We start from the raw sequence: 14,298 nt of genomic DNA, 5'->3' as shown, positions 1-14,298 counted from the left end.
GTAATTTGAGTTCAAAACTCCCACAAAAATTGAACACCTAGCAAGCACACACATTAACATTACCCACTAACCGTATACAGCTCTTCTAAAATACTTCAAAGGAAAACTGAGGCTTTATTTCCACTCAAAAATGCTATATTTAACTGTCTGCAAATGGCAGAAGAAAACAAAATTTCTAAAAAAAGCTGTAAGATTTTAAACGGATATTATTTTTATACTGCATTTACAGTTGTCCCTTTTCAGCTGATAAAATACACCCAAATACCTCTGTTCATACAGCTCTTATTTACCCATCATCTGTAAAGCTTGACCACCTGGCTACAGCTTCACCAGGCTAAAAAAGGGGTACTTACACAGGAGGTGGCTATGCACGTGCCCCAGTCGTTATACGTCTCCACCGTAATGTTGGATAAAGCTGTTCGGAGCAGCGGACAGAGCAGCTTCCAAAGTTTCTCCACCTGCTCAGCAAAAAGGCAAAAGACAAGATTTGTGTATTTAAGGAGAAAATGGCCATCTAACCTCTGTGAACCCAAATCCTTCCATCTTTTCAAATAATGGAAAGCCAGTACTGATTCTGGAAGCAGCTACAGTATATTTATAAAAGAAAATAAATATTATCAGAAGTAAGATTTCAAGAATCATTTTAGTTCTGTTTACAAGGTGCTTAGAAATACTGTGGACTACATATGCACCATTTTCATGGTGACTCAAGGACAATTGTATCAGAGACTGCATACTTTTGGTAGGACAGCAGTCCTTTACATCCCAGGGACTTTATCCCACCCCCAAATTTTAAGATTTCTTTTCTATTTTTCATTAAGGAATGGATTATTACAGAATTACTTTTCAGCATAGAAATTCATTTAAAGATAACCTAGACAGCTAGGTCTAGACGAAAATAAAGTTGTAGCAGTCAGAGGTGAACACAAGCACTTATTCCAATTGGAAATCACAAACCACGTCAGCTTTGCTGTCTCCTTACCAGCAAACTGTTCTTAGTTTTAATCCTGATGCATTTTACTGACACCATAGTATTATACAGGCATCAAACCAAGCTATGAATTGTGCTCAAAGTTTGGCAACAAAGCACCAAGTGTTGCAGCATTTTCCAGTCCTTCCTTGATCACAGGTGACACATTAAAAGACCTCAACTTCATATGTTTAATTTAATAATTCAAATTTATTCCTTAACTTCCATGAATCACTCAAAAATACTACTTCAGCACCTTCTCAAACGTCCAGTGTTTAGAACCCCTTATTAAGCCAGCTATAATTTCAGCTACACATCTCTGGGTGCTTTCATGGGAATCTGCCACAAGTTTTTCTAAATGGGGCTGAAGAACTGGCAGGAAGGCATCATCAAAGTTTCTGAAAAGGCCCTGGAAGAGAGAGAGAAAAAAAAAAAAAAAAAAAGATGTGAAAGTGTCTTCAGTAAGTATCTGTCTAAACCATTGTCTTCGTAAGAAGAACACAAGATCGTGATGTGCTTGAGATCTGAATATGCAGAAAGTGAAATGACTTTGCTTTTATATACAGAAGTGTCCTACGTACTTCTATATTACTCTAAATATGCCCCCCTATGGAGTTCATCGGAAGAGAGGATTAACAGGACTAATCATAGCAGCATACGTTTAAAAATAAACGTTTTGCCACAGTGGGGTATAAGCCAAGTAGTGTGTGGCTTTTCCATGCTCTAATAATTATCTACAAAATGGAAGCAATTTCATTGTTGAACTCTAGTTACCTTGAAGAGGCAAAATCTGCGAGGATTAAATTTGTCTTTTCCTTTTCTGTCTTCTAAAGACAAAAATTTTATTAACTGCTCAACGAACTTGGGATCAGAAAAGTGATCATATATAATTTGTTCTGCCTGTAACAGGAAAAAAAAAAAAAAAAAAGAAAGGATTAGCTTTGAGGTGCTTGATTGTCACAGTGATATCCCAATCTTTCTAAGTCCCATTTTTCACTTTAATTCTAATTTTTGCAAAAATCATTCCCCTCTAATTTTAGGGGGAATATTGGGTATTGTTTTGCAAGACTCCTGATTTTTACTTTCATTAATGACTTTGGATTGTCTTTTCTTTCACAAGCACAACCCCTACAAAGCAGTCATTCCCACCGGTATTAATTACCTTGTTCTAAACTCTGATAAAGATTTGAAAGGGAACAAGAAAGTGCTCGTTAATACAATTATTTCATGATCGCTGACAGAGAAGCTGCAATACATTAAAATAATAATTTATCCTTGTATGCTAACACAGTAAGTATGAAAATGAAGTAGAAAAATAGGATTAGAAATGTCTTGTGGGGATCTAGGTTTCAGAAGAGTTATCACTTATTGCTTGTAAAAACGTGATTATAAACACATAGCCATGAAACTGCGGAGTTGAGTTCAATCTCCTATCTCTGTTTGTGATCAAGCAAAACAAATCTGTTTCCACACATTTTGTGTAAGCGCTCTCTAAATGGCAATTAATATTTATGTTAAAAGAGAGAAGGGAATTTGATCTCTGCATTATCTCTGCAGTAATCTGTGGACAATATTAAAAAAGGAGGAGCACTAGTACTAAAAAAACCCCACAAAACTGACACATACTGAAACCCTTACCTCTGTCAGCTCATCTCTCCTTCGCCCAAGCTTTGGTTGATGCTCAACTGGAGCATAAACTGTCATAGTTCTGAAGATTAAAAAAAATAAATAAATTACAGTAACACACGTTTCAAAGTAAAATAAAGCTTATGATAATTTTCTATATTCTCTATATTAAACAGGATTTGTCATCAACTCCAAAAGAGCAAAATTTAAGACAAAAAATCAAGTCTGTTATTATAAAGGTTTTGCTTCAGCAAGCAATTCAGAATTATTAGTGATAGAACATTCTGCATATTTTGCAACTATAGAATTTTCAAACATGCATACTTCATTTTAAAACCAGCACTTAAGTAGCCATATATGCCTATAACACCCACAAAACAAACAAAAAACCCCCAAAAAACGAAACAAGAATAAACACCAAAGTGGTAAACGCAGCAACGGCCATAAAGGAAGAAATAAATTGTACTTTTTTTTTGTTTCAATTTAAAAGACTAAACCCAACAAACATTATTTAATTTCCCACAGATTTTTTTTCCTGCCGACTCTCACAGTTATATGTTAATGCTCAAAGACGCTCACCGAGGCCAGGTATAATACCCCCAGTGTGTCTTCTCCACAAAACAACAGGACTCCCAGGCTTCCTTAGTCTTTGGTAAATTCTGACTGTCGTAGTGCAGCCACTCATTATCCGGTCTGTCACCAGCCTGAATGCTGGAAGGCTTTGGGTTTCCACCTGGTTGAAGAGGAATTTATACTCTATCCAACTGGTTCATTAACAGTCCCAGCAGATGTTACGACTTACTTTTATTAAAAGATTCTCAAGAGCCTTTGTGTGTCCCTCCCCACAATCAAATCTGTACAGAGATTTGCCCCAGGAGATTAAACGTCACACTAACAGTAATAGAAGAGATTCCTTTAGTAGTTTATATAAATGTGCCATATAAAATTATTTAAAGAATAATAAAAAGGAGATATACAAATTATTCTCACAAATTACAAGGCTTTCTGAAAGGACTATGACCGTATCTCAAATTTTAACTCACTTCAGGTAAGCGAACAGCTTAATGCACACTTGCAAGTATAACACTGCTTTAAAAAAAACACCTGAAACATGACTGATTATATTACCTATTTTGTTTGCTTATGACATTAGCAACTAGAGAGAAATGAAAAGTTTGAGTTTATGTTTAATTTAACCAGAAAAATGTGCTTTAAAAAAAAATTAGAATAAATGTTAGGAAGACGTTTCTTACGTTAAATAAAACCTACTTATTTCATAAGGGCAGATGGGCACTTTCTTGTGTGTTCTCTTAAGCTGCTTCAGAATACCAGCCACAGCTGAGATGGCCACCTAAGAGAAAGAAACCAGCGTTAACGTATCCATTCCACACACTCGTCTCCAGGAAGAAGTGTCTAATCAGCTCATCACAGACACATTTTAAGCCAGCTACTCAGTGCCCTAAAAAGCCAGTGACCATTACGGTGAACTTAGCGCAGTGGCTGATCCCTCCCATAAAGTAGTAATCTCAGTCAGTCATGGCGATACAGGACATGACTCAAGCGTGAGCTTTACAGCCCACAAAAACCTCCTCACTAATCATTTTCAGGAAAAAAGGTGGTGGTCTTTAGTTCCAAGCCTCACTGAGGCAAGAAGCAGAATGAAAGGTACAAACGTAAGACACAGATGGCTCCCTTTAAGTAATAAGCTGCAGATGGCAAAACTAGACATCTGCAGAAGAAATTCTGCAGAAGAATTCTGAAGTAAATAAGAATGACTAGGTACATTCCACATTTCCACAGTTTATAGGCTTTACACCGTATGTCATGGCTGCAGCGCTGCCAAGACTGTCATCTTCTTGGACTAGGAACTTCTGTGCACATACATGGCTGGCAGGGATGCACACCTCAGTTTTTGTGCTTTATCACAGCCAAACACCACAAACATTTGATCTAAACCCCAGTGAGCTGCAAAACAAAAAGGCGGAGTTATGTTCTTTTTACCTTACGAACTACGATTGCATCGTGGTTGAGACACTGCACGAAAAACTTTATGGCACGGACAGGCAGTATCCTATCATCCCTCAGGAGCAGAGACAGAAAACCAATGCTTATGTGCTCAAACTTCCAGGGACTAAAAAAAAAAAAAAAAAAAAAAAAAATTCAAACCAGACAATAAGTAGCATAGTCGCATGTGCTGCTTTTGCACAGAAATCATTATATGTATTAAGATTACGTAAATACGTTTGGACTAACGTAAGTAATGTTCTATGCCACCACTATAGTTAACGAGCTTCAGGGCCATTTAGGGAAACCTCCAGCGTTCTGGGAACACACAAGTGCCATCAAACACTCTGTTAATGGTGCCTTTTGATCTTGGCATTTCAAAGTGAAATACAGACCTATAGCAGTATTTTTTTAAACACAAATATTATGCTACCAATGAGAAATCTATTTGGATGCCAGTATTATACAAACAGAGCCAGAGCTTTTTTTTCCCCAGAGAAAAAAAAATTATTAAAAAAATAACAATTCAGACTAATTAATGACAAAGCTTAACTCCAAGATGTGATGACACCTTATACTAACAAATCAAGCTCCCGATGAAAATGAATTCAAGACTCATTCACTTCTTTACCTAGGAGACAGTAATGCAAGACTCCCCTACACTGACCTTTCTCTCCCTGTTTGGGCAAGTAGAACCCACATGCAAAAGCACGAGGACTTCCAGAAATTCAATTTCTGCAGATACCTTTGCAAAAGCTCTCCAAGAATACCATCCATTTTATGCAAGACTACTACTAGCATACAGCTTTTGGACAATTATCTTGAGGTTGAAAAAATATTATTCTGTTCTGATCATGATAACCGCACTTCTTGATGCAACTGATATTTATTCATGTAGCCACCTCCAATCCACCGCCCAAAAAACTCTCTTGCACACAAAGGGAGACTTACAGATTTCTTTGTTCCACACAGTCCAGCAGCATGTTGACCAAATTTTCATAGTTTCTGAGGGAAAAAAGGGAATCATGAAACAGATGCTACTGAGAAAATAATTTAAAAATAGAATAAAAGTTCCTCAACAAAAGGTGGATGAAAGCAATACAGTAAATGCAGCACAAACTGGGAGGACAGGGAAGAGGAGGAGGAGGAAGGAAGGAAATATGAGCATACAGGAAAGAGGCTGCCAAGTCAGGAGAGAAGATCCACCACAACAGTCCTTGGACAGTCTAAATTTGTTGAGCTTAAGATTTAGTTTAGGACTTCTGGATTATTACATTTGATGTAGAGTTAATATTAGGCAGTGCAAGCTGGCGTTAAGGGAAGTTTAACTTACCGCAAAGCCTCAGCGTTCTTTTCTTTCTGTCGCTGAACTCCTAACTGAATTTCTTCTGAATGAAGACCTGTGAAGTTTGAACCTGGATGTTCTGATTTTTGCAGCAAAACAGCTATCTCAATGCATTTCTCTGGAACCTATTGGCAGGGAAAGCAAAGATTTGGGACTGAGCAGCAACTTCCAAGTTTCATGTATGTTTGTTTCTGTTTTGAAATAAGGAGAGTTCAGAATCATATGAAGAGTGTGGAATTTCCTGTCCGCACAGACAAATCCGCGAAAAACTACTGAAGACAACTTTTGTGTTCACACAGCAGAATTGTTTCACCAAGTACATGTTTTATTCTATTTTAAAATAAAGGTAAAAACAATCATTGATATTTCATTAAAGCATAAAAATGCTTTATTAAATAATTTGATTAATTGGCACTCATTCTTAAAAAATAAATACCCCATTGATGGGGCAATAGGCAGCTGTGTAACGAGTGCAGTGTGTTAGCACAGTAGGACAACGCTACAAATACTGGCAGTGTTAATTTGATGACACTGTCCTACCGACACATATCTCCATACCTGGTCAGCACGACCCATACTAACACTGAAAGGCAACTTAAACCTCCTTTCTGTAACAGGCTTCCTTAGAGGTTAACAAAAAGTTACAAATTCCAGTAGTATTACAGGAAGCTCTGTAACTTCAGTCTCAAAAATACACATCTACGTTCCACAGAAATCGGAATGCGATCAACACCAGAACCCTAACTCGAATAATATACAGGAGTCTTAAGCAGTTACATCATCAAATGCTTTCAAAATCCAAGACATTCTCCCCAAGTAATCCATCACTTACAGCAAAATCCAGTCCAATTGTTTCATACTGCCTATGGATTTTTTCTGCTAGGTCGTCAAAGAGTCTGACTATGGATGGTTTTTCCAAGGACATAGCTTTGCTGAGCCCAGAAGAAACAATTGCTGGCCACGTCTGCGCAATGCAGTCCCAGTCATGAAGATTTGCCAAACACACTCCACTGTGATTTCCAAGGAGACAATATAAGGCACCCTGTAAAATGAAAGAGAGAATTTCAGAAACTTAAAGCATTGTATCTATCTACATAAGCATGAACCCACACAGAATAAAAATTCATCTTCACATTACTGAATCATTAAGATGTACCACAAACATTCAGCTACGTGGCCTCATTGTCAAAACACTGAAGATTTTTCACAGAATTCTCTTCCTACTAAAAAAACATTTAATGAGATCGGAAGGCCTGCCAATTAATTTATCCACAGAATGGCAGACTGATTTCAGAATTACTTTATAAAGGAGATTATTAAATGATCAAGTACCACACCTGGCCTTTCTGTGAACTTATTCATGCTTAGGCTGCAGGCAAATCATTAGGCTGTTAACTAGGCACAGAGTCATGCTGATAAACAGGCAAATCCCACTTTCACCATTAAAAATTCCCCTATAAAAACACTTTCAAAAGACACAGACATGAAACAAAGTTAACGAGACTGTACTTTAAATTGCTTTTGAGTGACATCTTGCCGGTCTGGACGCAAGAACTCCAAAACCAAGGGAATTATATCTCTGCAGCAAAAATTGTACGTTCCCAGAGCTGTGAAAAATGCTTGCTGAGCTTTACTTCTGACCTGTGGGAAGACAGACATTACTAGAAAGTCTTTGGAACCAAAAATACACTATATAAAAATATTCTTATCCATTTCAGTTACTTATGCACAGAGTTTACATGATGTATTTGTGCACAGGAACAAAATTATTTGTAGAAAGTTGTAAATAGCATGCTTCCTCTCACCCTTGCTCACAGTTGTTTATAAAAACTTACTTCTCGTTTCTAGCATTTACTTGAGAACAGCTGCAAAGTTAAAGAAAATTCTTTACCGTGCCAAAAACATAATGTGTTTTTAAGATCATTTGAAAAGCAAACAGCTAGAATAACAGATGCAGTTAGCAGAGCTCTAAAGAGAACATAGACATTGTGGATGGATCTGAATTTATATACACACAGAGGTCCCACCGGGCAGAGTTCAGAATCCATCTATCAGTACACTGGTGTATTTTTAGGAACTAGAATGCCATCAGAGGCACTTCCTAAATGTAGACTTGGCATTCCAAACAGTGTCATGAATCACACCGTCACATCTGAAAACCTCGACTTGGTACATTTTTATTAAAATCTTACATTGAATTATTGTGTTTTAGAAGCCTAGAGTTAATTCCCTCAAAAAAATTCAAAACATGTAACCTAAATTGGCAGTCTCTCCACCCAGCTAAGTTCTTTATCTGACAAAGAAGGGGCTTAAAGCAAGAACTATGCCAAAACTAGCAACTAATGCAAGTGAAATAAGTAAGTAAATATGTCACGTTGCCATCAAAATAAATTAAAAAAGTGAAGATCCTGAAAGCATAACTTGAAGAGATCATCAAAAACTCCATCTGTTTCAGTTTAAAGGGTGTTGTTCCTTACCTGACCATATGAACTTGTGGACAAACACAAAAGATCTCTGATCATCTCCTGGTGGGAAGTTTTATATTCACAGCCTTCCATCGTCAGTGTTCTGAGCTGAAGTGCATAGAAAAGAAAGGACAGATTGTTTTTACATCTCACGCATGTAAGAGAACCACTAGTGCGGGGTTATTGCATCTTTTGCTAAATGACAACACAACAAATCAGCTTTTCAAGTAAAGTAGTTAGTGAAGGTTGTAAGTGAAAGTGTTACCTCATGCTGCAACATAACTCTGTCTATCAGCAAAGCTCTGATATGCTGTTTCTTTCCTTGAAGCTGTAACAAATAAATAATTATGCTTAGATTTCAGAATTCATAGTAGCAATTTGCACTGACTAAATTCCCCATGTACTCTTTTTCTTCTAGAAACAGGCAAATTTCATGCACAAATTCTTCTTGGCAGACAAACTTGATTTTTTTTTGCCCTGGTTAAGTTTTCCATTTGCCTACTACTCTGTAAGGAAAAGGAAGCTCTGCTCGCAGAAATTTCTCAGTTAACAAGGACCAGAATTGGAGCATCCTGCCAAATCTCACACTTTGCTCCAAGGATATATGCAAACTGGGGGTTACTGCAATTCAGAAATGCTAAGCAACTTACTTGTAACATTTCCAAATAAAGGTACAAAAGCACTGCAGACCAATACTCTTATCAAGGAATTAGATTTCAAAATTATTAAAACTGATAAGGACAGTAATGAAAAGATTAAAAAAGTCTTTCTGAACATTAGGAACTATTTCCATCCCTCACCTAAGCTTTACAAAGAAAAATCACTGACCCTGTTTTCCATGGATTTTTTCACTAGATTAAAGCTTTTCCACCGTGAATCAAACTCATGCTTGTGGGATCCTTGGAACTGTAAAACATCACTAATAATCTGCAGAAAGAAAAAGATGACCAGGAGTCATTATTTTGGAAAACAAGTAATGTCGTCTTAAGTATGACAATTATAAGTATACCTTTATTATTAGAAATAAAGACTTGGTATCATCTTCTGAATTGTCAAGTATGTAGCCTGCAATTGGAAGAAAAATAGTTTATTACCAGACAGGAAAAAAGCTTTAAAAATTAACAATCATTTCATTTCTACAAAGCTTAAATTTAAGAGTTATTGGCAAGGTAAACAAGTTTCTCATCTACAAAATTATACTTAACAGTACAACACAGTACTTTTTAAATAGAGGAGTGGTTAAACTTACGCAGCAATTTCCTTGTAACCCTTGCAATTGTTTCTCGATAATTCTCTCTTGATAAATCTACAAAAAAATTAAACGTTTTCTCTTTATTGTACCATAGCATAAAAAGCAATTTATAGATAAGTAAACCAGTGGAAAGCCAGAGCAGATTATTCAGAAGTGGCAGTATGGACTATTATAGAAATAACTCTCTCTTTATATTTAAGGACACCAATTCCATAGGGCCTTCTTTTATTTATAAAGTCACCAATATGTTTTTCACAGGCACATAACCTTCTTTAACTGCCTTAACAGTTGGCTTCATTTCTAACCACAGACTGAGGCAGATTACTTCGCATATGAAAACTGAGTAACACATTAAGCAGGGTAAAAAAGAAAGGCAATAGAATACAGATTTTACGTATTCAGGTGATCAAGCCAGGAAAAGACTGGGGACTTACTCCCCCTTCAATATATGGAGGGGAACAGACATTCCCACTCTAAACAACAAAAAAATGCAGAAGAAAGAAGGATCAATGATATGAGCAGTCTCCTTGGAAAGTTTTAAACCAGAAAAATCTTAATTGCTGCAAAAGACCACTAAGCAGATGCCTATTCTCTATTACATGTTACATGGCTACAGACTCACCACTTGCAAACTCATGGACTAGATTTTAGATGATGTATTAAAGCACCTAAAACCATTTAATAGTCTGGCAAGCAGTTACCATGTGCCTCAGTTGCTTATTTAAATAGCCCATCTTCACTTAGAAGAAGGTGAAGAACGCACTCAAAGCCTGAAAAAATAACCTACTGTTTTTACAGCAGGGGGAAAAAAGAAAAGAATGAAAACAACACTTACAACCCATCTGAACAGAATTAGGATCTGCTTACCATATTCAACACCAGTGTAGAGTTTTGTCTCTTCCAAAGACACCAGGCTTGGGACCCTGCATGAAAACAAACCAAGTATTAATACACACTACGGAAAACATTCTCTATGTGAATTTAATTGATATTGGATTCATTTTAACAAGTTCAATTTCCTGCCAGTAGCACCAAAGATGTTTGGATTTACTAACAGTATGCCTCCGTTCTAACATTTATAAATTAACCAAAAATATGGCTCAGACTGTCCAGAGCCAAGTACACCATAAGGACACCACCCTGGCCCTAGAGCCTTGATTTCTCCTTTAACAGAACTTCATCAGTTCATTATTAATAACTATACCAAAAAGTAAAGCCATGCCTCTTTCACGATTTGGGTTAAACTTAGCTGTCCAAAATATTTTTTTGAAAGTGAATTTTTAGTCTTTGTGGATTTGCTTTTATGTAACCACACACACACAAAAACCAAACAAAAAACAACCAAAAAAACTCAACAAACCAGACTCAGATATCACATGCCAATAAATTTAAAAGACCTGCATACACTTGGGTTTTTTGGTGAGGGTTTTTCTGTTTTGGTTGTATGTTTTTGTTGTTTTTTTTTTTAAAAAAACCTTACCACTTACTTACATAATATTAAACAAATAGTATCAGCAAGTAATCCCTATAAAAATAATCTTCACATAAAATTGCACTGACAGCATAATCAGAACAAAGAGGGCTAAGTGAAACAATGTGAATCTACTCCTGTTACAAATGCTAAATGACACATCAGAAAAGACTACAGATTCTCCATCTGACCATGTGCTACCATACTAGAATACACGTTCAGATTTTGGGTAATGGCAAACTTCTGTCTCTCAGAAACAGAAAATAAGGGTCATGTTTCTCCTGTAAAAGTGAACACATTAAAATATGAGCGCTACAATTATTGTGCTGATTAGATGAAGGAAAAAATTTTCCTACTGTAGAGGTAACTTCAAAAGAATTACAGCAACAAATCACCAAGCAGCAAATAGTTACCACGCTAGCGGAAAGCAGTCTCTCACATTCATCTCTGCAGTTTATTTTAAAGCAGCAAGGTTTAGAACTTCAATCCAGATTCACTCATTTTCTTCTCCCAAAGCAGGTCATAACTTTCGTTACATTCTCATCCCTCTAGAAGACTACCACGTTTATCTAATACTGGGATTTAAAATCCATCCACCCAAAACCCCACAAATCTCACACCTAATGCATGGGAATTTTATGCAACACCACAGGTCAATTATGACAACCAATAATGAAATAAGCATTTGGCCAGCTTGTGACATCTGTGACATACAGTCAATATAAAATTTTCATAATTAGTTTTCCCTGTTACTTGAGCAAAAAACCCTACTTCCTCCCTCAGTCATCTTGCTTCATACTAGTCACTGTTACAACTGAGTCACTTCAATTAATGACCAAACCAAGAACAGCGGTCTCCTGCTGTTACAGCCTGCTCCTAACGAAGACAGCAGCATTTCTCCTCCATTCCTGCCTGTGCCTTCCCCTGCCTGTCACCCAAGTAAGAATGCAAACAGACCCCTGAAATAAGGTCTGCAAATCTTGAGTAGCTTTCAGTTGTCACACAGAAAAATAAACCCCATATGTTTGGGGGAAAAAAACATCTCTGGAGCAGCCTGCAGGCAGGCAGAGTTCACAGCACAAACTAAACCGTCACATCTAGTTCATCAGCCTGCTGCACATAGAGTTTTAAAGTTCATTCTACCCACATATTTCTTCTGCTCAGGTTCAAATTACAGAGCTCCAAGCTCTCCTCCAACTGTGTGACTTTCATTCAGCGAGCAGGCTAGATGATTATAAAGGAACAAATACTTATCATCTGTCTTTCTTGGCAAGAATCTTCAGATACCCTGAACCATCAAGATGAGAGAAAATCTAGCAGTTACACCTACTCAGCTCTACTTCACAGCCAGCACAAATAACAGCGCCGTACTACACGGTGTGTAGCTGTGGTTCATTGGAGTGAAGTGGCGTAGGAGGTATTTGACAAGGAATCTCACGTGCCAGTTTGTTTTAGAAGTATATACGTAGAACTTCTTAAACTTAAATGTATCAAGCTATTTACCAATACCTGTATTCAAAAAATATTCCTGTACTGCCATTTCAGGACAGGGAGTAGCATCACTGCTAGTGGTAAGTACTAACTGTGAATACACAGTACTTAAAATCAGGGTTTTCTGTGTAACTGAGTTGCTTCCAATAAAAGCCCTTCCGTTTCAAATCCGAGTGCTTTATGCACGTTCCCCCTACACATAATGAGAACAGCCTTGGGAATGTAAATTGCTATCTTACAAAAAAAGATAGAAAACGCACAACCCAGAAACTCACAATACAACAACAATTAAAATCAAACTTTTTTCTGTTTTAATAGTGAGTTTATCAAAAGACACCTCCTACATTCAAACTGGATGTAATTTTATGGACATATGGGATAGAAAACAGTAGTTACACGAAGCTGTTTCATACTGCTTTTTAAATCACAAGATATCTCCCTCATTACAAATATTCCAGTTACTTCTTGGGGAAGGAAAAGCAGTAGGGAAGGGCAGTAAGGCAGTAAGGAAGGGAGTAAGGCAGTGGAGAGGACATTATTTAGTCCACTTTACTAAGCCAAAGTATAATCCACTGTGCACAAACGCACTCTGCTTCCCTCAGATTGTCTCCTTCACTAAAAAGTTTGTGATTTGAATTATCATACGAAGAATAAGAACTTAAACAAAATTCATTCAACTTCGGCAGGCAAATTCCACAGTCCCGTGCAAAGTCACCGAAAAGATAAATTGCCTTAACTATGTTTCTAACAAACATTCATGGAAACATAAAGCTTGGATGCAACAGTATCCAAACAGAAAGTTTGGGCAGCAGATGTTTCATCAATATGTGTAAAGTCTGTCCAAAACCAGATAACGGTGGATTCTGAAGCTCTGCAGATATCTAGTAGAATGAACTACTAAGTTCCAAAACTCAGATTATATGAGAAAAGTCTGATTTTAATGTCTTTAACAACAAATTGACTTTGGCACGTTCTCATGTAAATTGCCTATATTTAACGAGACAGCACAGATAACTAACAGAATGAAGCAAATCTTCCATGAAGTACACAAGTAATTTAGAAGTTGATGATAGGTTCATGCCCTAATCTGTACATTTACAGACCTTTTCCAACAACAGAAAAAGATGATGCTAAACACCCCACACCAAAACAAAACCAGAGATAGCCTACATGAACACAGTCTAACAACAGCTGTAATTCACTTCTTCACAGATGGTGAGGTTCTTTCTCCTGCCAAAGGAAGCTTCAGTTGTTGACAGAGAGCCTAGACAAGGGTGCAGAACCACTTAGTCTTGCAGAGGTGCTTCATCCTTGGTTAACAGATTACTAGAGCTACAACAGATTTTTTAAATTTTTTTTTTTTTGTGGTGTTAAAGACTTTTTTGGGGCCAACATAACCAAGTATTTTGAAGAACCAAAGATCCTTTCCTTTGAAGGACCAACACCAGGAACTCTGTCCTTAAATCTGCGAGCCATATGAATTGCTGCCTAAGCAGGATTCAGACTGAATCAAGAAGCAACGCTAACACTCCCACATTTTCCCAACGCAGCCCAGCAGCACATTGCTGGTACAGGAATAGTCTGTCTCCTCGAAAAGTGCTGGAGTCCTTATTTTAGAAGACAGTCATCATCAGTCTGAATATCCTGCACTGCCTCTTTCACTAAAAGATTACT

At 37.1% G+C, this 14,298-nt stretch overlaps 1 protein-coding gene across 1 annotated transcript in view; it reads right to left on the bottom strand.

The window, feature by feature from the left end:
- Positions 1-14,298, bottom strand: part of PSME4 (proteasome activator subunit 4) — a 60,838-nt gene that overhangs the window by 13,221 nt on the left and 33,319 nt on the right. The window contains exons 21-37 of the mRNA XM_086744208.1: positions 10,530-10,585; positions 9,660-9,716; positions 9,420-9,475; positions 9,239-9,337; positions 8,676-8,738; positions 8,423-8,518; positions 7,455-7,586; positions 6,778-6,987; positions 5,934-6,070; positions 5,552-5,605; positions 4,598-4,727; positions 3,866-3,947; positions 3,176-3,329; positions 2,609-2,678; positions 1,745-1,870; positions 1,227-1,379; positions 354-458 (exon numbers count right to left, since the gene is read on the bottom strand). Of these exons, the coding sequence (XP_086600334.1) occupies positions 354-458; positions 1,227-1,379; positions 1,745-1,870; positions 2,609-2,678; positions 3,176-3,329; positions 3,866-3,947; positions 4,598-4,727; positions 5,552-5,605; positions 5,934-6,070; positions 6,778-6,987; positions 7,455-7,586; positions 8,423-8,518; positions 8,676-8,738; positions 9,239-9,337; positions 9,420-9,475; positions 9,660-9,716; positions 10,530-10,585 (1,780 nt within the window). The remainder of the gene's footprint in view (positions 1-353; positions 459-1,226; positions 1,380-1,744; positions 1,871-2,608; positions 2,679-3,175; positions 3,330-3,865; positions 3,948-4,597; positions 4,728-5,551; positions 5,606-5,933; positions 6,071-6,777; positions 6,988-7,454; positions 7,587-8,422; positions 8,519-8,675; positions 8,739-9,238; positions 9,338-9,419; positions 9,476-9,659; positions 9,717-10,529; positions 10,586-14,298) is intronic.

This window comes from Chlamydotis macqueenii, chromosome 3, assembly GCF_036417535.1.
Source record: "Chlamydotis macqueenii isolate bChlMac1 chromosome 3, bChlMac1.mat, whole genome shotgun sequence".
Taxonomy (NCBI): Eukaryota; Metazoa; Chordata; class Aves; order Otidiformes; family Otididae; genus Chlamydotis; species Chlamydotis macqueenii.
This window is presented reverse-complemented; position numbering and strand designations above follow the sequence as displayed.